Here is a 24,089-nt window from a genome sequence, read left to right as displayed (position 1 = left end):
AATCCCACCAACACCCCTCACCAAGGAACCAACTTTGTCAAAACCTTAGTTTCAGACTCCTAGCCTCCTGACTGAGAGAGAATACATCTCTGTTATTTTAAATCACCCCGTTTAAGGTCAGTTGTTACAGCAGCCCTAAGAAACTACAGTTTGTGACAGGGAGAACTCCAGCAGAACTCACCAATTTTTCTTTTACATTTCCAGTCTAGCCCTCTTTTACTCTATCATTGCCTCCCCCAAACCAGCAATAAACGTTCATGGTACACCTACCTAGGAAGTTTACTTATTTGGAGAAAAATTAACACACACTATAATCTTTAGTGCTTCTTACTAAATTGTTACCTGACATACAGTAGGCATTTAATAAATACTACTGGCAAGTTGATACAATAATAGATATAAAAATGGTATGTTATGCCACTTTAGGAAATTATTACAAACCCACTTTCTACCTCTTTGTACACCTGTGTGCCAGACTCTAAATTTATTTACACATTTTATACATTTGAAGAATCACTGAACTTCAAATTCACAGGCTCTGGCCATACACTAGCTCCAGGGGCGACGAATTAAAAGGATAATAATCTGAATACCCTCAGGACTCAATCCTACCAGGCAGGGATGATCTCATTCTTGCTGGGTCCTCCCACACTCACTGAGGAAAGTCAGCAGGAGCTCAGAAAATCTGGGGAGCCGCCAGTTGCTATGAAGGAAGTAGGTGCCAGGTCAGCCTGGGAGTAGAATGGGTAGTGGTGGGTTAACAAAGGGAAGGAGAGGAGGAGGGGTGAGCTGATTCACTGGGACAACTCTTGGTGACTCAGAAGCCAGCAGAAAATAGCCTGTTCTGCATCTGCCTCACTGTCGGGCAATGAGGCACTTCCTCATTGCACACCCATAAGGCAGGGCAAAAGGGCGGAGAAGGAAATGGAATTTTTCAAATTCGTGGGCCTAGTCCAGCACTTAAACTCTGTTTTCAACCATTCCAGACAGTTTGTTTCAAGTGAAGTCAGTATTTGTTGAACATCTACTATGTCCCTGGCCCTTCATCTTGCCTTTCAGAACACAGGGAATGATGTCTTTCTTAAGTTCTGTATTTCCTATTTGTTACTTCAGAAGCATCTGAGCTGCTGTTGAGCCCTTCAGTACAGTCCTCTTGTCCTTCAAATATACATACAGAGGACATTCTCAAGCCAGCAGTCAATAGAGGGAGACATGGAGCCCATTTCTGTTTCTAAAGCCAGTTGGAGGTCATCCAGACCCACTCTCTGAACCGGCTCTGCTCCTGAAAGCCAAGTGTATAGGGAGCAGAATATAGCACAGAGTTGGAATCCACATCCTTGTTGGAAGTTCGTTGTTTTCCATTTACTAGTTCTATGGCTTTACTTGATTTCTCTGAATTTCTCTCTTCTCTGTAAAATAGGCACCAATGGTCTATCTTACAGGTTAGGAAAGATTTTACATTTGTGTGCGTGTGTGTGCGTGCCTGCTCAGTTGTGTTCAACTCTTTGCAACCCCATGGACTGTAGCCCACCAGGCTTCTCTGTGCATGAAATTCTCCAGGCAAGAATACTGGAGTGGTTAGCTGTTCCTTTTTCCAGGGGATCTTCCTGACCCAGGGATTAAATTCGTGTCTCCTGTGTGAAGATTAAATATCATTATATGAAAATAACTTGCAGGAATGGCAACCTAGACAGCATATTAAAATCAGAGACATTAGTTTACCAACAAAGGTCCATCTAGTCAAAGCTATGGTCTTATCCAGTAGTCATGTATGGGTGTGAGAGTTGAACTATAAAGACAGCTGAGTACCGAATAATTGATGCTTTTGAACTGTGGTGTTGGAGAAGACAATTGAGAGTCCCTTGGACTGCAAGAAGATCCAACCAGTCCATCCTAAAGGAAATCAGTCCTGAATATTCATTGGAAGGACTGATGCTGAAGCTGAAACTCCAATACTTTGGCTACCTGATGCGAACTACTGACTCATTTGAAAAGACCCTGATGCTGGGAAAGAGTGAAGGCAGGAGGAGAAGGGGATGACAGAAGATGAGATGGTTGGATGTCATCACCAACTCGATGGACATGTGTTTGAGAGGCTTCAGGAGTTGGTGATGGACAGGGATGCCTGGCATGCTGCAGTCCATGGGGTCGCAAAGAGTGGGACACAACTGAATGACTGAACTGAATGGCATTAATAGGGCTTCCCAGGTGGCTCAGTGGTAAAGAATCCACCTGCCAATGCAAGAGACACGGGTTTGATCTTTGGGTCGGGAAGATCCCCTGGAGGAGGAAATGGCAACACAATCCAGCGTTCTTGCCAGGAAAATCCCATGGACAGAGGAGCCTGGTGGCTACAATCCATGCAGTTACAAAAGCGTCAGACCTGTCTGAGCACTTATGCAACAAAATGGCATTAATACTGGTTTCCTTCCTTCGAACTTCCCTATGTTTGCAGACTGACTACATCCCTCCACCTGACTGCAAACTTCATGCGGACAGAGCTGGATCTGTCTTGAGACAGTCTGCCTAGGTGAGTAGGAGGCCCCAGTACTGCTTTGCTTAATAATAATTGTTAATATTAGAAATAATATATTGAAATTAATTCATATTACTTATGCATTATAAATAATTGTAAGCATGTATTATATTTTATTTAAAGCAATGTGATTATTATTCTTTTAACCAGTTGAACTGGAATCTGTGAACGGGGAAAAGAAAGCCAGAAACTTTGACCTCAGGAAGGGATGCACCCTCTCCCTTCTCTGGGTTATTTGGTGCTGGAGGGCTTGCTGTGGGGCTTCCCAGGTGGCTCAGCGGTAAAGAATCCACCTGCAATGCAGGAGATGCGGGTTCGATCTCTGGATCAGGAAGATGCCCTGGAGAAGGAAATGGCAACCCACTCCAGTATTCTTGCCTGGAAAAGGCCATGGACAAAAAAGCCTGGCGGGCCCATTGAGTCACAAAAGAGTCGGACATGACTTAGCGACCAAACAAGGGCTTGCTGCCACCAGCGAGATCTGCATTCCTATGTTCACGAGGGACAGACATTCCTTGCATCCTCTACTGTCCTTTGTCCCAGCAGTGCTGCGGCAGCCTACAGTACAATGGGGCCAGAGACACAAAAATTCTCATTTGGAAAACAGCGTAGAAAACATTGACACACAGAAATTTTATTCATTCGATTTCTACCTGGAAAGCAAGTCGGGTTGGAAAGCTACCCGGCGACTCCACTCCAGGGGTTCCAGGGGCTCCAGAAGTTACTATTCTCTTCCAAATATAATGTGAAAAGAGGGGGTCTCTGCGTTTTTCATCTTTGCTCCCTTGTCTCTAGCACACGCTTTGTCCCCCTCCCCCCCGCCAAAAAAAAAGTGGGGGGTTGGGGGGGGAGAGCAGGCAAGCCACGTTACCAGGTTTTCAACAACAGGTTTTCTAAACACCAGAGCGCACTTCATTTATTAACATTTTAGATGAAACGTTAATGCGCCCCGTCAGTCAGGACACCCGATACCCATTCTTGAGCTTCCCGTACCACGAGGGTACACACGAAGCACTCGCCACCATCTGGTCCAGAAAGCCCATAGGAGGTGGAAAGTTGCAGAATCCGAGCCCGGAGGGGCGCAAGCCCATCCCTGAGCCCGGGCAGGAGGACTGCGCTTCCTCCCGGAAGTGACGAGAGCTCAATCCCAGCTTGGCTCTCCCCAAACAAAAGGGATCTTGGGGCCCCGGGAGGAGCCTAAATGACATTGGAGAAGCCCCTCCTCCAGCCGGCGCGGATTGGTGTCGGGGCTGGAGAGGCGAGGAGGCCATTGGCTCTGCCGAATGCCAGTGCCCCCGCCTGGCTGTTGAGGGGCGGGGCCTCGAGGGGCTGTGGATGGAGAGGGTGGCGGAGGCGGCAGGGAGAGGAACCTTGAACGCCGGGAAAAGGTAGGAGCCGTTGGTGCCGGGGCTTGGCGGCGGCTGGGAGGCCAGGTTCTCGAAAGAAAAACAGGGGTAAAACCACCGGTGTCCTCCCGCCATCGTCCCAACTGCCACTCGCGCCCATCCCATGAGGGGGCGGGGCCGTCTCCTCTACCTCCCGGTATTCCCTGAGGAGGCGGCTCCTCATCCTTCGAGGGTGCTTGCAGCTACTTATTGTCCCCCGTCAATCCTAGCTTCCCAGAAGGGGCTGATTTCCTGATAACCCTCATTTAAAAGGCCCCTCACCTAGCCCCTCAACCTTGGGAGAAGGCGTACAGGTTCCCATTCTTTCGACTGCCGCCCCCACCCCCATTTTGTACCCCTAGGAGGCCAGACATCTCTTCCAACACCTGTCCTTGCTCGCAAGGGAGGGACCAGAGGTAATTTCATCCATAAGATAAAAATCAGTGTTTCAAAAAGAAGAGAGATGGGACGATGCAAAAATCAAAGACCCAACCTAGACAGCCAGCTCCACGGACGAATCGGCTTTCCCCAACTTGGGTTCCTCCCATCCCCCATTCTGTGTTCCTGAGCCTTCCCCCTGAATTCTCTATTCTCCTATTGAGCTGGGGGCGGCGGGGGCGGGGAGGCGGTATCGAGAGTTCCTCTACTTAGGGACTTTTTGAGTCTGGAGGAGGAGAAATAGTAACCTTCCCGACCCCGCTTTGTACCTTTACTCTATTGCTTGAAAGAGAACCCAACCTCTGAGGATTTTTTTTTTTTTAGGCTTGAGTTGCGTTTCATTTTTGCTTTCCATCCTATTTCTTCCTGAAAATTTGATGAAAAATCGCCTTTTTCATCAAATTTTCAGGAAGAAATGAGCGTGTTGTATATCTACAGAGTTGTCGTTGTGGGTTGGAATGCAGTGTATATTGTTGGACTGTCCATAACAGCATGCTTTCAAGTGAAGCAGTACAGATAACTAAATAAAGAGCTTTAGATTAGGAATGAGTGACTTCCAGTCTAGGTGGGCTGGTCTGTTGCTCAGGGAGATTGCAGTTAACCTTGAAGGTGTAGTTCTTTTGAAACAAAAGGCAGGAAGTGTTTGAAGAAAATTCAGGTTCAGTGGTCTAGGTTTATGATTAATCTGGTCAGGTAGCCTTTGGTTACTCTCTAGCCCCTATTTTATGGTGGGTTTTTCCCTCCAGGAGAAACTGATGTGTAATATATATATATATATGTGTGTGTGTGTGTGTGTGTATGTGTGTGTATATATACATGAATGATGTTGATTGGCTTTACGAGACCAGTATCGTCTACCAAAATTCAGGGGATGAAAATTAAAAGCACATTTTAAATTTCAGAGATAAGGATTAATAAAAGCAAGGTAAACTCTAGCTATTCAGACACATGTGACTACCAAAGAGAGTCTCTAAAGGGTGCTCATAAAGACCTTCATTTTAGCAGGTGCAAAATATTGATAATTTTGGCCTAATGTTAATGCCATCGACTCCCCATTACTCATCTGTTGCTAGCACTTTCATACATTAAAATCCGCCATATTTTTTGGTGTTGTTTCTTTTGCTTTCAATCCAAAGTCTGTCTTACTACTGTTTTCTCTAGTCAGATAGTAACGATGGGATTGGAGGAGTTGGAATCATGGGGGGCAATCATAGGGGCTGCCTTTTACTTTCCTGATAGGCGTCTCTGAAGGTAGACGTCATGAAGGTAATTAATTTTGAATAGTTAGGTTGGAAGTTTTCGGAGCCAGTCTCCCTCTGCACAGATCCACTCAGTGATTGTTTCCAGATCTCCGATGAAAAGGCACAGAGAAGAAACTGCGGAGGGTCTCTCCAGCAAACACCAAGCATACTGCGATGGATTGGTAAGGGCCCCCCAGCAAAAGCAGCAGCAGAAAACTAAAAGCAGAACAGGAAATCCCCAAAAGATAATAAACCAACGTAAAGAGACTCAGGAAAACAAAGTTGTGGTGATTGCCAGGGCCTTTATGAGCAGAAAGGAAAAAGCAAATAATGCTCTTTGATTCCTTGGCACAACAAGCAAGATTTGTTTGATACACATTTGAATCGTAGAAATCTTTAACTTTTTCGACACCTGTTTAGTAGTGTTAGATGAAGAAAAGCATCATATGCAGAGATTTTTCTGATGTACGTGTAGTCTATCTCATTATAAAGTCTTCAGGAGGTATTAGTATGTTTTGTTTCACCTTTATACCTTTCACAGTGCCTAGTATATAGTTTGACTTAATGGGTGTTGAACTTCATTTGAAGCTGACACCTTCCGGTAGACTAGAAAGATAATTTACTGATAAGATATGGCATATCTTGTTGGTGTAAACAGTCCATTTCTTTTTGCCTTGATTTATTTTCCCGATCTGATGTCTTTGGTGCTCCAGTATCTTCAATGACTCTAAAATACTGAGTTTTGTATTAGAAGATGTCTGCTGGTTAGATATATAATTTTGAAGTAATGAATGAAATTTGAACCAGACTTATTAATGTAATCAATGCTAGTCTTTTTAGGATTTTATTTTTCTAAAAATCTGACCTGAGAGGAATGAAGTGAATTTAGGAGAACACACTAGGAACTGTTTTTTCTTAAAAAATGGTTTTTGAGAGTTTGGTTTTGACAAATTTCTGATCTACTTTGGGATTTTTTTAAAAAATGAATTTCTAATTGACTTTATACTTTTCTAAACTAGGACTAAGTACAGATCAAGCATACACACTGTACTGGGTCCCTGAATGGAATCATACAGCCTGACTGTGGTGGGCATAATGCACTGTCTACAGTGGATTTGTGTCTTGGCAGAATCAGGTTTTCAGTACTGCCAGTTAATCGCAGAACAAGATTAGAATTCTTGACTTTTCTGAGTGGAGCAGAATGGTGTTTCTTGGGTGTTTTTAGTGAAATGGTGTTTCACTTTTTATGTGAATTAAATAATTTAATATTAAATATTCTTCTACACCTTTAGCATTTAAACACCAGTGAAGAATTCATGTCTGATTTTAGTTATTGGTTGGTTTAATTTTAAATATTTCAACATAGAGCTAAGATGCATAAGTAGGGAAAAACAAAGCTTATACGTGTCATGATCTCAGATACCTGATACAAGGATTTTTAGGCCACTGAATTGGTGTTTAGTGGCGTGATACAAGAAGCAGAGATATTTTTAGAGGAAGTTTGTCCAGTCTGGTGGTTGACCCCAGGAATAGCTCATCAGCCTGTTACCAAAGCCATTTTTTTTCTTATTTCCTGAATGTTTGCTGCTAATAGCTAAAAATTCAATCTTCCTGGAGAATCCCAGGGACAGAGGAGCCTAGTGAGCTGCTGTCTATGGGGTCGCACAGAGTTGGACACAACTGAAGCGACTTAGCAGCAGCAGCAGTTTTAGTTCAAAGCATTTCAGTGAGAAAATAGGTTATTTATGGTGAGGCGATAAAGTGTGCTAATTTACAGCACAGACTTTAAAGGCAAACCTGAGTTCAAATCCCAACTCTGTTGCTCTTTTGTTGTATGACCCAGGAGAAGGGCAGAGTTTTCTATCTTCACCATATCTCAATTTCCTCAGCTGTGACTTAAAAATGATTTATAGAGGCTTTTTTTAAAAAAGGATTACAGGAACATGGCATGTAGGAAGCACTCAATAATTGGTAGGTATTATTGACTATTATTAGCACTGCACGTGAGTTAATTAATATTAACTATTCTTTTACTCCTTTATCATTTAAACATAGGTGAAGAATTAGTATCTTATTTTAGCTATGGGTTGGTTTGGTTTCAAATGTTTGACTACATAGCTACATTTCCAAAGTAGAGGGAAACAGAGCTTGTGTATGTCATGATCTCAGACATCTGACAGAAGAATTTTTAGGACAGTGTGTGTGTCTTACAGTGTGTTTCATAATTTTGTCATGTGCATTATCTTCGTTAAACTTTTTCACCCTGGAAAAAGAAAGGCAAGGGATTCACCCATCTGATGTTTTCTCTCTGAATTGTCAGTTACTCCACTCCAAACTGTCTCAAGCACCTTCACTCTCAGTGTCATATAAATGGTTTCATGAATAGTGTGATCATGGTACAGGGTTGTACTTTCTGTGAGATTTAAGGGATTTTCCATGGTAATTTTGATTAATAGTGATTTTTTGCCTTTTGAAGACAGCTCTTCTACTGCCTCCAATGTAAGGAGCAGTTCATAAGAACAATCAAAATGGATGAGAAGAAACCATGGATGGGGAGTTAAGAGTAGAGGGCAGGGGAGTCGAGGACAGGGGTTGTGGGTTGAGGGAAACAGGACTATAATCAGGCTTTGACATAAAGAATGTAGTAGTATGGCTTCTCCCTGCCAACTATTTCCAAGCTCTGTATTTCAGGTCCAAAGCCAGAGCTTTCATTCTAACTGTGTGCTCTGCTGCTAAATGAATCCTTTCTATCTTTTGGAGACACAAAGAATGTAATCCTTAATTGTTACTGAGTTCAAATAGAAACTCGGAAGGAAAACAAAAAGAGCACAGGATGATGGGGTTTACAGACAAAAAAAGACTTCTGACCCTGAGCCTTGGGAGCATCTGCATGGATCCTTTATGCAAAGCCGCTGGGGAAGGCAAGGCTGAAGTGTGCTTTGGGGAGGAAGGGGTGCAGAGGGAGAAGCAAGCGGGGATGAGTTGTTTCAATGAGAGATAAGAGCTATAAATTACAGTGGGGAGGAGAATGAACTGATGGGTAAGTTACAGAGAAAAGAAGCACTAAGTTTGGGGGTTTTGGGGAAGAAGAGGTTCCCCATTCCTTGGTTTCTGCTAAGTAGGCCTTTCTGTTATAGCACTGGAACTAGAGTGAGAACAAAACCAATCTGGTTCTTAACGGGTTTAATATTTGACCGTACAAACCAGATCTGGTTCAGTCCTGTGTATCAGCTTCTTACTGCCTCTTGTTCCCAAATCGAAGGCACAGAGGAAATTTTCTGAAAAGGCTCCACCCCTAAAAACTTCCTTGCTTCTAAACCTGTAGCCTTCACCACACTCACTGACTCTGAACATGCTCCTCTTGGGGGGGCTGATTACTTCTCATTCAGTGTCTGTCTCACATCACAGTCATCATTTCCCCTGAAAAACCAGTTCCTTTGCTAACATCCCTGTTTCTGTTAAAGGCATCATCATTCTACTCATCCAGCCTTAAAACCTCAGCTGATCTGGGATTATTTCTCCTCTTATCTCCTTAAATAGAACCAATACTAAGTTACTGTACATTCTTTACAAAGTCTCTTACATCCGTCTTTTTTCTTCCATTCTTAACTGCCACCATCCTCGTTCACACATTTTAACCTTACACCTGCACTGTTATCCTCCCAAGTGCTTTTTCTGCTTCCAGTTTCTCTTCAGTCAAATCAGCTCTGTACTTCAAGCTTTTGCCTTCTTAAAACTATACTTTTATTATGAGAGTCACCTTGTTAAAAATATTTAGTGGCTTCTTATTTCCTAAAAGATAAAGTCCAGTTTTGTTGACTGTAGTTCATGGTATTGCATGGTATATTTCTATGCAACCAGCCTGTTTTGAATACCCCTTTGAACCGGAGACTGCTGGGTACTAAGTTTATCAAGTAGAATAAGACAGAGTATTCGTCTGGAAGAGCAGTCTTATGAGACAAAAGACAGCTATGTAAATAGATGAATTGATATAGTAGAATGGGATAACTGCTGCTGGGTTATAAATATAGATACATATCCATTATGTATTTAATATTAAAAATAGCTGTGATGTTTTTAGAAGACCCATTTATCAGTATTACAAGTTAAAATTATGATGATTAAAAGGTATAGAAATGCAGTGGAAGCAAAGTCATGCTTTTCATTTATATCCTAAAGTCACAAAAAAACTAGCCTAGACAGAAGATTGTCCTTTTTCTTTCCCAAGTAGTGTGCAAATACCATTGGCCTAAATAAATGTTGTGTGTGTTCCTAAGCCATTTTCCCCAGGAACTGGCCAGGTAATCACCTTCTTGGAACAGATCCACCTGCCAGGTTAGAAGGAGTAAACTTGTTTTGATTTCTAAATTAGACACATGAATGGTAGAAAATGACTACTCATTGGAAAAAGGAAAATTTGATTATCCTTGCAGATGCAACCAAATATATGCTGTCCAGAGATAACAAGTGAGAGAGCTGACCAGTCACTAACCCTGATAAACCCTTCCGTATCCTGTTAGAGTATGTATCGTCACCCCATTTTATAGAAGAAGGGAAAGCTCAAAGGTTAAATGGATCAAGGAAGTATGAAGTTGTAGAGCCAGAATATAAACCTGGGTCTGTAGGACTCAGAAGTCCAAGCCCTTTCCACTGCAACATCCTCTTAGAAGAGTTACTTAGATACATCCTCTCAGAAGAGTTACCATCCCCAAAGATCCTGGGAGCAAGGTCTCGTGGCCATTTTCAACTGATATCAAATTGTTAAACATTTTTTAAAAAATCAGTGGTCTGGTTTAAAAGACAAAATTTAAAAGGCAAAACAACATCATCAGTTATAATTTTCTATTACAGTCCTATGGGAAATTTTTATACAGTTCAGAAAGAGTCAGGTCATGGGCAGAGCTAACACACAGATATCTGGACCGTATTAGGGTTTGTCCTCCATACCACATGCTCTCTTTTTTCCTGACTTGAAATCTTGATGGAGTCAACAACTTCATCCAACACTAATATTTGAAACATTCTTGTATCCCAGTCTGCCTGTAGCATTGAGGCCCATGAATCATTTTACTGGAAATAAAATCAATCTATATATTGTTCCCTCATTGTAGTATTTTGCAAATCATGGTGGCATTATTTCAAAGAAACGAAAATTTAGGGGGATGATGGACAGCTAGATGATATAGACAGGTATACATATTTCAGTGAAATCATGTTATAATTTCACTGAAATATGTATACCTGTCTATATCATCTCTCTGTCCCCTAAATTTTTACTTCTCTGAAATAATGCTAATAATTTCATTGAAATAAAGCCACTAACAAATATACCTGAAATGGTAAATACTCCTGGCAATTTCCTGATACTATCAATAGAAGACATATTTTTAATTTTAATGAAAAAAATTATTAATGTAAAAACTTATTTATTTTCATTAACGTATGTTCCAGTAGCTTAACTAATGTAGCTCTTCTGGTTTGGTCTTGTCCCAGGTGAAAATATCTGAAAAGGTATAAACAAGATTTCCAGGTAGACAGATCTGTTTTTAATAGCATTGTGCCAGACATCCCCATTTTGGGGGAGATGTGCTTAAATGTTTGTTTATGGGCATGAGGCCACTTCCTCCTTTTCTTCTGTATATATATAAATGTTGTTGGCAACATGTAGGAGAGACATTGGTGGAAACAGATGTAGACACCTAGTGAGAGAGACAGACTCTCACACATACACACACTCAGAGATAGGCTGGAGATACCTGAGTCTTAAAGCAGAGCTAACCAAAACAAAAATCCGTCATGGTGTCCCAGAAAGTCGATTAGACTATATCTTAACAGTTTTACTATTTAACTGTAATCTTCAGTAATTCACTTCACAACTCTGGTCTCAATTTTCATCTGTAAAATGAGAGTCCTAAATTAGGTTATTTCTGAGGTCCCTTCCAGCTCTGTGACTCACATTGTAGCTGGTAAAATGAGAAAATCAGATGTAAGCAGTTGGTACCAAGTAGCAGTAGTTACTAAGGCAGCCTCTGGAGTTAAACTACTTGGGTTCAAATTCTGTTTGTGTCACATACTACATGTAAGACTTTGAGCAAGTTATTTAGTCTTTGTACCTCAGTTTTCCCATCTTTAAAATGGAGGTGATGGTTATGATGAACTGGCTGGTTCATGGTTATAACACCTATCACCTAAGGTTGTAAGGATTGAATTAATACATATCAAGTACTTAGAACACTGCCTGGAACACATTAATGTTTAGCTCAGTGTGTGTGTGTGTGTGTGTTTTGTTTTTTTTTTATTATTATTACTCTGGCTTGAATTCTAAAGAATTCTGAGGAAAAAATAAATAAAACTCTGAGGAAGTGGTGATTAATATTGGTAAGCTTAATTATATTATTATTAATTTCTGCCCTAAGTATAAATCTAAAAAATCTGGCAACCTAGAATCAGCTTTGAGTAGAATTCTGAAAGCATTTTAAGTATTAACCTTAACAAGTATTAGCATTATTACAGAGCTGGTTTCTTGAGGCCTACTTCAAAGTACACATTGAGAGTATTGGATAAACAAGCATCTCAATCCCTTAGCACTGTTGTATATTATATTTATATTTCAGGATCCTGAAATTTATACTCTCTGAAACTGTTACAGAACCATTCCATTTGACATAATCCTATCATCAGACTGATAAGACAAAGCAAGGCATTCTCTGTTCAGGCACTCTCACAGTAAGGGGAAGATTTTGATCTAGTTGCAGTAGTAACATTTAAAAATATCAGTAGTAAATGATTACAGTGTTGTGTTAGTTTGCTAGAGCTGCCGTAACAAGTCCCACAGACTGGGTTGCTTAACAATAGAAATTCATTTTCTCACAATCCTGGAGGCTGGAAATCAGAAATCAATGTGTCCACAGCATTGGTTCCTTCTGAGGCCTCTGTCTTTGGCTTACTAAACGGGAGGCATCTTCTCCCTGTCTTCACATGGTCTCTTCCTGCCCTGTGTTTTTATCCCAGTCTCTCTTCTTACAAGGGCACCAGGCATATTAGATAAGGGCCTACCCTAATGTCCTTGTATATTTTTTGGCTGCACCACGTAACATGTGGGATCTTCGTTTCCTGACCAGAGATTGAACTGCTGCCCTCTGCAGTGGAAGCACAGAGTCTTAACCACTGGACCACCAGGGAAGTCCCATGACCTCATTTTTAACTTAATCACTCTTTAAAGACTCTGTTTTCAAATATATCACATTCTGAGGTATTAGGGATTAAGACTTCAACATATAAATTTGGGTTAGAGGACACGATTAACCTATAACACATAAGTACAAAGAATACAAATAGTTCAGTAATATCTTTTACCTTCAACTGAAAGAAGATTGACTTGACATTTATAGTAAAGCTTTTATTGCATAGTGTTGTAGAATTTAGTAAGATTTGTTTTTCTACCTTGATTTTAGAATCTTTGTAAATAATAGCAAAAACAACTCTCTTTAGTAAACGTACAAAAGATCCATTTACTGTTTACTTTGGGTAAGGCCTCTTCCCTTTACCCAACCTCCACTCATTTTGGTTCTGGCTGTGCCTTTCCTGATAATATTTTGACATATTTTTCTTTACTAGCCTAATCCTAAAATGCCAAAAGGGCAATTTGGGATGCTGTCACTCTCTCACCCCCAGATGCGTGAATAACCTTTATGAAAAGCCAGAAGTGCCAGAGGGTGGGGAAACTTAAATCTTGAGATAGTCAAGGTAATGTGTCAACACCTTCTACCCTCAGATAGAAGGTTGCTTTGGATACATTTTATTTTTAAACAGCAGTGCACTTTTATCTATTTTAGACTTGGTATTTATAAATGTGACATTTTTTTAAAAATTTCATATATACTGGGTTTTTAAGGAAGTACGTTATCTAGTAGAAAGCTGTCAAAACACCCACTTTGTATGTCAGTGTTGATTTTTTGAATTTTTAGAATTCACTGGCCTTCCAAATTTTGGTTTTGCTTATATGTACTAAAAGGAGTCTTTACATAATTGGAGCAAGTCTGCTTTACATCTTTGCTATTATTCTATTACTTATATTGAAAACTTACTGAATGGCCTGAATATCAGTCAGTTGTAGCCTAAGTGTAAATTTCTTAAATTTGATACGTGAGTATATAATAATGAAATGATTTTTGTCCAGTTTTGCAAGAATGATCTCCTGGGTAAGATAACTGAGTGTGTGTGTATGTGTGTGCCCGCACTAACCAAGTGGATTTGAAAGAAAAGATTTATGTAGGTTTTTTGTTTTTTTTTGAGGTGCTTCTATATCCGGAAATATGTTAAGACTCATCTTAAAAACGTTTTCTATTACATGTCCCATATCACCCACCACTTAGAAATAAAGCCTTCAGTTCCACATAAAGACATACACACACCCAGATACTGGATAGACAAACACCTTACTCGTACTCCACCCTGCCCTGCCTTACTGCTTGCTTAGCTATAGAAGTTGTTTGGGGTGTTTCTTTTTCTGCCACCCAGTCTCTCTGTGGTAAAAAGGCAACAACGCCTGCTATCATCTAGAATGAGTTCCAGAGCGAGAAGGAAAAGGCATGGCCAGAACCAAAATGAGTGGAGGCTGGGTAAAGGGAAAAGGCCTTTACCCAAAGTAAAAAGTAAAACAAACAGTTCAGAGTAAAGTGAGCAGAGCCCAAGCCGCAGCAGCATACCTCCATGACAGAATCAGCACTGGTGTTGAGGGGGTACAGTGGAGGTGGGGGACCAGGGTGCTTGATACCCATAATTCTCTTCTTGTGGCTGTTGGCACATGAAAGTTTATACGGAAGACCTTCATGCGCTCCTGGCTCTTAGCCCTGACTTGGTGAGAAGTAGCATATAAATACATCACATGGTAAGCCGGGCAAATTCAGTTTGAAATCACTTATTAATAGCTTAAAAATAAGCTTCATATTTAGTCTATAAATAGGCTTATTTTTCCAGGGTACTGTAGTATGTATAACTTTATCTTTTTACTGTATATATTTATGTGTATTTTTTTAGAAAAACAATAAAGCTTAATATAGCTACAGCTAGCTATACCACAGTGTATGATAATATATACAGACAACTTGTCCACAAGTGGTTTTTATTTCAAATTTATAGAAATTCCTTAGGCAGAAGTATCTGCATCTAAACTCTAAGGAAAGTTGGGTCTTGGAAAGATTCTACTGGAAGGAATGAGCTGAGTATCTGGTTGAAATGATCTTGTTTTTCTTTGTTACTTAATGGACAGTGACAATGACAAGTAACAACTCATTTAGAAAATAAGTGGAGAATGAGTCTGTAGACTATGATGTGACATGCCAAAAATCTGGCAGTCGTATTTCTGATAATGAATATAGAGTTAGAAACAGCCTTTTTCTGAAAATCTCAGACCAAATTATTTATATATTAGGCAGAAATTGGAGTCAAATGGACTTGGAAGCTTAAAATGCAAGATGGAAATTATGTTCTATCAAATAAAATTTAGGGCCTATCGTTTTTAAAAGTTTGCTATGTCTAATACACTATTAGAAAAGCATAAACCAAAAATTACATATAATTCAACATTTAATATTTGAAAATAAGTGGGAAAAAGTAGAAGCTGGGATGAGTAATAAGCCCTTCAAAGTTGAGGTGGTGACAGATTGATTTGTTTGTTTATTGATTGGCAGATGAAGGGATCAGAATTTTCCTTACTGGAATTTGGCAGTTTGAAAATTTGTAATCACGTTATTTTTAAAATCTGAGTGCATTGTGAATAAGTCATAGTGATTCAAGCAAATAGGTTTTTGTCAGTTCAGGTAGACAAAGTCAGTTTCTTCTAGTGACATTCATAAGATGTCCTTGAAACGGCAGTGGACATCTTAAAAAAGACTTGAAAGGCCTCACCTTCCCTAATTATAATTGCAGAAGGGAAGGCAGATTCCTGGTGTTTTTTCCAGTGTTACTCAGCTTCATCTGAGGTGGCTATTTTCTTCTTTCTTGTATATCAACCTACAGCTGTCAGGCCTCTGCAGCTATGATGACAGTCGACATTCTGAGGATTTACTAATTGTTTATAGAGTGTGGTCACGTAGACAATAAATCTCTTATTATTTTGCAGCGTTGAACATTTTTCCACCATGCTGATGACATTTTAAATATATTTGTCAGTTTTCCCAAATTTTAACTGAAGAATACCTTAAGAATTTGCATTTGAGGACTAAAGTGTGAGCATAAGTTATCAGGTCAGTATCACCCCACCCCATCCCCCTCCTTGTACCACCCCCAGGAATATCACTAGCATGCTAAAACTCAGTGCACTTTTACTATCATGCATTTATGTTTCAGACAAAAAGTTACTGCAGTATGTTGTGCATTCTATTTGAAATTAGATTCAAATGTAAAGGATAGCAAAAAACCTGGGAAATTTTAATATTTACAAAGAATGGTTATGGGAATATGCAAAAACAGATCTCTTGGGTTTGAGTTACACAGCTGGGGCCCTTCTTTCTCTCTTGTGTCATGTTTGTATTACATTCACTTCCTGTAGCTGCTGCTGCAAAGTCGCTTCAGTCGTGTCCGACTCTGTGCGACCCCATAGACGGCAGCCCATCAGGCTCCCCCGTCCCTGGGATTCGCCAAGCAAGAGTACTGGAGTGGGGTGCCATTTCCGTCTCCATCACTTCCTGTAGACACCAAGCTAAATAATTGGTACATATTAGCAAAATGTTCCAGATATTAAAATTTGTGTGCAGAAGTTATTCCAAATGTAGATGTAACATGAATATTGTTTTTTATGCCATTGACAAAGAACAGAATTTTTTCTTGCTTAGACTAGACTGCTTTATATTGGATTGGCCAAAAGTTTAATCAGGTTTTTCCATAACATCTTAGAGAAAATCCTAAATGAACTTTTTGGCCAACCCAATAATTAAAGGGACTAGAGATTGTTTCAGTTTCACTCTTTTTTGAGGATGTATATTTATCACAACAAATCCAAAACTTTGATTTAGGTATAGTCTGTTTCAGTTCCTTTTGTATATTTACCTATAATTCTTACTTCTCTAACAAATAATTCTTGATTTTCCCTCATGGAAGTTTCGAATGGAACCATGAAGGACTTTAAAGATTATCTAGTGTATTTTAGTTCATCTGTGAGGAAACTCAGTGCCAGAGCAGCTAGATAATTTTTTTTTTTCCTGAAAGCCATATAGCTGGTTAGTAGCAGGGCTAAGACTGAAATTCTACATTCTTCACTCATCACACTGCTTCCTTAAACTACAGTTTCAGATTTCTTAATGAGAATATTTAAGGAATAAAAAAATATTGAAGGAAATACATTTTGGCTCCATTCCTAGTTGATTTACTCACCTAGTGCAGTTAATATTTATAGACTCCCGTTACCAAGTGCTCGTTATTCCTCTTAACATCAGGGGAGAGGTGAAGAAAGATATAAAATGATTCCTCTGCTTTATAATATCCTTGAGAGAGATTAAAACATGAAACCATCAGGAAATGGGGGAAGGATTTCATCTAAAAACAAAAGTGACTCAAATGGTAGTTTAAATTCCTCACGACTCTTCACTCCAGCATGCTATCTATCATCCTTCTTTATCTGTGGTTCCCAACTGCAAAAGGGTAGCCAGAGTCACTGATTTCTAAAGTAATTGATCTTGACTGTCCCAGTTTTGGTAATGCCTTTCTCAGAATTCTTTTGGAAAATGAGAGAGGATCAGTTCAGATCAGTTCAGTCGCTCAGTCATGTCTGACTCTTTGCGACCCCATGAATCGCAGCACACCAGACCTCCCTGTCCATCACCAACTCCCGGAGTTCACTCAAACTCACGTCCATCGAGTCAGTGATGCCATCCAGCCATCTCATCCTCTGTCATCCCCTTCTCCTCCTGCCCCCAATCCCTCCCAGCATCAGAGTCTTTTCCAATGAGTCAACTCTTCGCATGAGGTGGCCAAAGTACTAGAGTTTCAGCTTCAGCATCATTCCCTCCAAAGAAATCCCAGGGCTGATCTCCTTCAGAATGGACTGGTTGGATCTCCTTGCAGTTCAAGGGACTCTCAAGAGTCTTCTCCAACACCACAGTTCAAAAGCACCAATTCTCCGGTGCTCAGCTTTCTTCATAGTCCAATTCTCACATCCATACATGACCACTGGAAAAACCATAGCCTTGACTAGACAGACCTTTGTTGGCAAAGTAATGTCTCTGCTTTTCAATATGCTATCTAGGTTGGTCATAACTTTCCTTCCAAGGAGTAAGCGTCTTTTAATTTCATGGCTGCAATCACCATCTGCAGTGATTTTGGAGCCCCAAAAAATAAAGTCTGACACTGTTTCCACTGTTTCCCCGTCTATTTCCCATGAAGTGATGGGACCAGATGCCATGATCTTCATTTTCTGAATGTTGAGCTTTAAGCCAACTTTTTCACTCTCCTCTTTCAGGATAGTAGTTCCTAATAATTAAAGCATTGATCACCTTGTATCAGGAGCTTGGCAAGGTGTTTTGTATTTATTAACTCAATCTTTACAGCAAATCCTATGAGTTAGATATCATTTCACATTAACAGATAGGAAAACTGGGAATCAGAACACTTGTCCAGTCACACAACTAGGAAGATGTCAACCTGGCATCTATCTGACTACAAAGTAATGTGTTTTTTCCAACTTACTATCTTTAAGTGTAGCTTTATTAGGTTTGTGGGTTTGGGGGGTTTTGTTTGTTTGTCTTTTAGTTTTTATTTTTAAAGTAACTGTTGTGAAGTATCTCTCTAATACTTACATGAGAATTACTTACTAGTTGCTAACCCTCACCAGTTAGAAATGTAGCAGTTAGAACTGAAGTTAGATTGAACGTATTTTACCGTGTGGCAAAAGATTCGTACAGCATGTTCTGGAAGGATATCTAACAACACAGTGAAGTATGTATTTTCTACATGCTCTCATTCGCTTAAAGGCAGTAGTTCTAGAAGGAATCAATGACTCTTTTGTGTGCCTCCTAAAATTTAATGTGCTCATAGGAATTGGGAGTTACTAGAGGGTGTGTGAACTAGTCACGTTGTGATTCACTTTGGGAAAAAAAAAAACTACATGAGTGTGGCAATTTAAAAGTAGAGAGTGGGAGAGGGAAAACAGTTTTTGTTCTACTTTATAAGTTATAAAATGTGTCTTACCATACACACTAGTCAGAAGAGCCTTCAAAGATTGTATCATAGTCTAACTTCTATCTATGTGTGGTTTGTGAGAAATTAGTCTTACGGAAAGGGTTAAATTTGTGCCATGCAATTTGCCATTTAACGTATTTTAAAAGATGCAAGACTTCATAGAAATGTGAACTTGTTAAGTCAAATAAATTCAGTTTATAATAGCCTGGCCAATTAAGATGTTTGAACAATATATTTTAAGCACTCATTTAAAAGTACATTTGTACATGGTTGCACTTAAGTCTTATTTTACTATGAAATATAAATATTGTGATAGATGTTCTCTGGGAAAGTAGACAATTTAAAAGAAAAATTTCTCCTGTACTCCCACCAAACATTATCTTTGCTCAAATTGATTTCAACCAATTTCAGAGGGATCCCAGAGTGTTTTATATACAGTTTTAGAGTTTGGTTATCTAAAACTAGAATATCTTTTTATGGTATAACAGTTTTTCAGTGAAATAGTATTCATTATAACAAAATTTTACCTGAACTTCTAGTGAATAAAACTAGTGACTAATTGTTTCAGAGAACTCTGGCAAGTTATAGTCCATGGAGTCACAAAAGAGCTAGACACAACTTAGCAACTGAACTATAACAATTCTTTCTGAGACCTTCTAGGATGTTTGAATATATGCCAGTAGGGAAAAATAATGAAAATCTGATCTTTGTAAATGGTGGTAAAGTCAATAATTAAAATGAATTTTATTTTCGTTTACTGCTCAGTTTATGATTAACATCAGAAAATTCTTATTTTTACATTTAATTACAACCATTTCCTTTTTTAAAATTTATTTTTAATTGGGGGATAATTGCTTTACAATATTGTGTTGGTTTCTGCACACATCAGCATGGATCAGCCATAGGTATACACATGTCTCCTCCCTCTTGAACCTCCCTCCCACCTCCTACCCTATCACACCCCTCAAGGCTGTCGCTGAGCACTGGGTTGAGCTCCCTGCGTCACACAGCAACTCCCCACCAGCTGTCTGCTGTACACACGGCAGTGCCCCACCCTCTTCATCCCCCACCGTGTCCAGAGGTCTCTTCTCTATGTCTGTCTCCATCGCTGCCTTGCGAGTAAGTTCATCAGCACCGTCTTTATAGATTCCATGTATGTGCCTTAATATGTGATACTTGTTTTTCTCTTTCTAACTTAGTTCTCTCTGTATAAATGGGCTCTAGGTTCATCTACCTCATTAGAACTGGCTCAAATGTGTTCCTTTTTATGGCTGAGTAATATTTCATTGTGTGTATGTTCCACAGCTTCTTTACCCACTCATCTGTCAGTAGACATCTAGGCTGCTTCCATGTCCTAGCTATCATAAATAGTGCTGCAACGAACACTGGGTACATGTGTCACTTTCAGTTACGGTTTTCTCAGGGTAGATGCCCAGTAGTGGGATTTCTGAGTCATATGGTAGTTTTATTCCTAGTTAACCATTTCCTTTCTTAAAAGTATTTTCTACTGTAATTCTTGCTCTTATCTCACTTTATTTTTTCTTAAATAGTATCAGATTACCTCTGTCTTCTGGAGATTATCTGATTATTGTCCTTGTTTTAGGCTTTCAGGATGAATCTGGAAAAACTCAGCAAGCCAGAACTCCTAACACTATTCAGTATTCTTGAAGGAGAGCTTGAAGCAAGGGACCTCGTTATAGAAGCTTTAAAGGTATGTTCTTTAAAAAAGAGAGAGAGAGTGGCCATCATATGTTTGAAAGCCATTTCTTTGGTTAACTAGGATATTTCTATAGTCCTAGTTGAAGTTAAGAGGCCTTGGTATATACACATTGATACTTGCTATAGCAGCCACCCATATGATATGATTTTGGGACTCTGATAAAGCCTTTCTGCCTCCAAATAATTCCTTTAGTCTCTACCTGATGTCTGGACTTGAACTTTATTCTTTACCTTAAGTGCCTTTAGCTGTTTCTGAATGCCAGCCCCTCGAGAACTTGATGAAACCTGCTTTCTTAAAAATCTGTATGCACCCATATTCCATAATTCAGGATATAATATCTGATAGATCAAGGACTCCACTAAGACTATGAATAGATTTCCCTAGACCCTAGATTAAAAATTCTTACTTTTGTTTCACTATTTGATATCTATTAAAATACCCAGGAGTGGGGAGATGATTATGAGAAATCTACTTTCTATTCAGTTTTGCTGTGAACCCAAAATTAATCTAAAAAATAAAGTCTAACTTAAAAAAACAATATAAGGGCATAACTTCTTTAAAGTGTCATGAATCTTCTACACCTTGGGAAGGATGTTTTCGTCTGTTCTGAAATCAGATTTGGAGAGGGGAAGAAAAGACCTTAAGGGTATCTGTGAGAGTAATAGGAAGATGATACACCCAAAAGGAGAGAAGTGGCCAAAGAAGATGAGACTTGGGCATGCTGAAAAAAGCATAGGCTCTGCTGAAAACTATTGCTTTTTTCTTTTTTTTTTTTTGTAGCTTTGTAATGTGTGCTGAGTGATTTCCAGTGGTTTAATTTCTCCAGAGTACGTGAGGCAGTTGCCTTCTGATTGGGGGTGGAGTCTGACTTATTTTCCTCTCCCTGCTTACTTCAGTCTTAGTTTACATGGCATCCCTGAAGATCACATATTTATGGCTTTGACACATGCCTAGTCAAATACAAAGTTCATTGCTCGAGCCTGCCTGTTCTGCCACTAAGCATGACTGTGTGACCTTGGCCAAGTCATTCAGTCTGTCTGAAACAAAGCTTCCTTGTCTGTAATAAGAATAAATGATTAATAACTAGTATTTCTGTGTAACACTGTAATTTGCATGGCATTATAAGTACTCCAATGGTGTAGGATTCATTTCTTCTTTTCCCTTTATTTGTATTCTCTCAGTACATATCACGTACCTCATATCCAAGAAGCAGTCAGTGGTTACGAATCATTTGAATGGATGTTTCTAGTGTGCCCTCAACAGGCTAACTTTTCAGTGACTCCCCCGCCAGCATATATTACATATAAACGTTTACTCTGGTCGGTGACTCATTTCTGCCACATCCACAGGTCTTCCCCTTTTGTCACTGTTGGGGATTTCTCATCCTTTCCCTGTACGTCCCTGAAAACTATTTCTCATAACCCCGTCCCAAACTGATTACACCCAGGACACCTTCCCATTTATTATCACATATTTATCTGATCAATGAAGAGAAAAGAAAAAGAAAGATTGAAGAAAGTTTGAGTTCATTCCCTGTCCTTACTCCTAAAGTGTGTTGTTTTTCCTGCTTCCTTCTCTTGTTCTCGTCTGAGACTTCTGGCTCTCTTCTCCATAGGAATTACCAGCTTAGACCTGGAAGGGTTCCACTGCCTAGGCTGAACCAGAAAGTGCTTTGTTCATGTCCTCTTAGAACTCAGAAAGCGTTTTCCGAGAGCAGCATTATTATAAATAGCAATCAGAATTTGGGAACTACAATAGTTTGGCAGCATGTTAAAAAGGCTCACCTGAGGATCTGTGCCTATCTGCACTGGGATTCCAGGAAGAGGTTTCCCATATATATCGCAACTGACTTACACAAAAACTTGCGGGCCTCAGCCCTCCCCTAATTGGGATAGGGGTTAAGGAATGGCTTCCTCTAATAGAAAAATTGGAAGATGCCCTCTTTGCTTTCTAGCTTTAAAAACCTGTGGAGCTTTATGATTGTTTTGCTAATCCTTATATCCTCGGCACCCGCATATAGATTCTGAATGGTTATTCGTTGAACAGAGGAAATGTATGCCATTGTTTTAAAAGATTGCTATATTTCAAAATGAATGTTGTGAATTATTAAATTTTACAGCCTGCCCTATGTAACATACTGCTTCTGGTTTTAATGTTAACAGATGCTAAGGTGCTTACTGCATGTGTTTTCCTAAAAGAAAATTTTTTTTTCTGTGTGAATCCAATTTTAGTTACTGTAGGCAGCTTCTGACAAGTTGAAAGCGCAGCTTGAGAAGCAAGAGCTGTAGTTAAGAGAGCATTTTGAAATAAGATACCATTCAGAATCAGGCACAAGTGTTGTATTTAGTCTGTGCATACAGCCTGTAGGTGGTAAAGTTCTCTTCTAAGATTTAAACTATATGTAGTTTAGGTGAAATGAATAGCTTCACCAGAAGTGATATATCTTTAAACAGTCTATTGTTAGAAAAAGTAGCAGTGGGGAGTCAAAATTGTTTAAGTCCTTTGAGAAAAGCAACTGCCATATCAGATTCTTAAAATGAAATCTTGTTTTATTTGTGGAGTGATTTTTTGGTTGGGCTTTTTTTGTTATTGTTGTTCTTGGTTCTGTAGTATGTCAAGATTTTACTGCATTCTTTCTGTATAGCTCTTGCTTAGCAACAAACACTGTTGCTGTTCTTGAACTAATAGGACAGCTTGCTGATTTTCTTCGATTTAGTATTCTGTCTTAATTCATGCTTAGTTGGTTGAAAAGGTTTTGGTCTTGGTTCTTAAATAGCTATGATTGGTTTTTCCCTTATGTTTTAAGTTTTTTGTTTTGCTTTTTTTTCTCTCTCTCTCTTTACCTTTAAGAGAGATTTTTCCTGGATATAAAATCTATTCTTTAACCTTGCATGTCTGAACAAAACCATATGGTTCACTGTTGGTGTTAAATAAATAGTAAGTCCCATTGGCAAGGGTTAGATGTATATAGGGATGCATTATAAAAGTTCCTGTAGTTTGTAAGTAAATCCTACCTATAAAGTTATAATTGTAAAAGAGCTTCATTCATTTTCCAGAATTCCTGCAGAGTTTCAGATTGCAAATACACCCTTGTAGAGCCTTCATAGTTCTTTTTCTCCCCAAAATATAAAAGCCTCCTCACTCTTCTGTTGCAGCCAAGACATGTTTGGCATAGAACCAGGGAATTCAATAGAAAATAATGTAATATTCAGCTCTTCTGTATTTGAAGTATAGTTGTTAGAGGCCATTTATACCATATTTGATCCTAAATGAACTTTATATAAAATGATTTTCTGTTTTAGAAGGCATTACGTCAGAGAAAAGCCTTCTTAATGAAAGTCTCTCCCTTTGATTTGACCACTTCATTTACATGAATGAGAACACTATGGGAATCCCTTCCACAGTGAAAGCAGATGACATAGCTCATGAACTGTCCAGGAGAGGTAGGATTGGAACCACACAGTTCAGCAGGAGAGGCTCAGTTCATTAATTCTAAGAAAACCTAGGAAAAGCCTCCCAACAGGGTCTGATTACTCTAGAAAAAGAAGAGGGAACATTCATTTTTAAAACTTGGAAGATAGATTTAACTGTCA

The 24,089-nt window shown here is 39.4% G+C and overlaps 1 protein-coding gene across 2 annotated transcripts in view; it reads left to right on the top strand.

Moving 5' to 3' along the window:
- The first annotated feature begins 3,848 nt into the window (after window positions 1-3,848).
- CTTNBP2NL (CTTNBP2 N-terminal like) overlaps window positions 3,849-24,089 on the top strand; it is a 51,683-nt gene continuing 31,442 nt past the window's right edge. The window contains exons 1-3 of one of the 2 annotated variants that reach the window (XM_010830802.1): window positions 3,849-3,924; window positions 15,724-15,847; window positions 20,380-20,487. In XM_010830802.1, coding sequence (XP_010829104.1) covers window positions 20,389-20,487 — 99 coding nt within the window. In that variant the 5' untranslated portion in view covers window positions 3,849-3,924; window positions 15,724-15,847; window positions 20,380-20,388. The remainder of the gene's footprint in view (window positions 3,925-15,723; window positions 15,848-20,379; window positions 20,488-24,089) is intronic. The other variant, XM_010830801.1, reaches the window with a different exon arrangement.

The sequence above is a fragment of the Bison bison genome, unplaced genomic scaffold, assembly GCF_000754665.1.
Source record: "Bison bison bison isolate TAMUID 2011002044 unplaced genomic scaffold, Bison_UMD1.0 scf7180017864519, whole genome shotgun sequence".
Classification (NCBI taxonomy): domain Eukaryota; kingdom Metazoa; phylum Chordata; class Mammalia; order Artiodactyla; family Bovidae; genus Bison; species Bison bison.
Note: the sequence above shows the minus strand (reverse complement) of the source record. Positions and strands in the feature narration are given on the sequence as shown.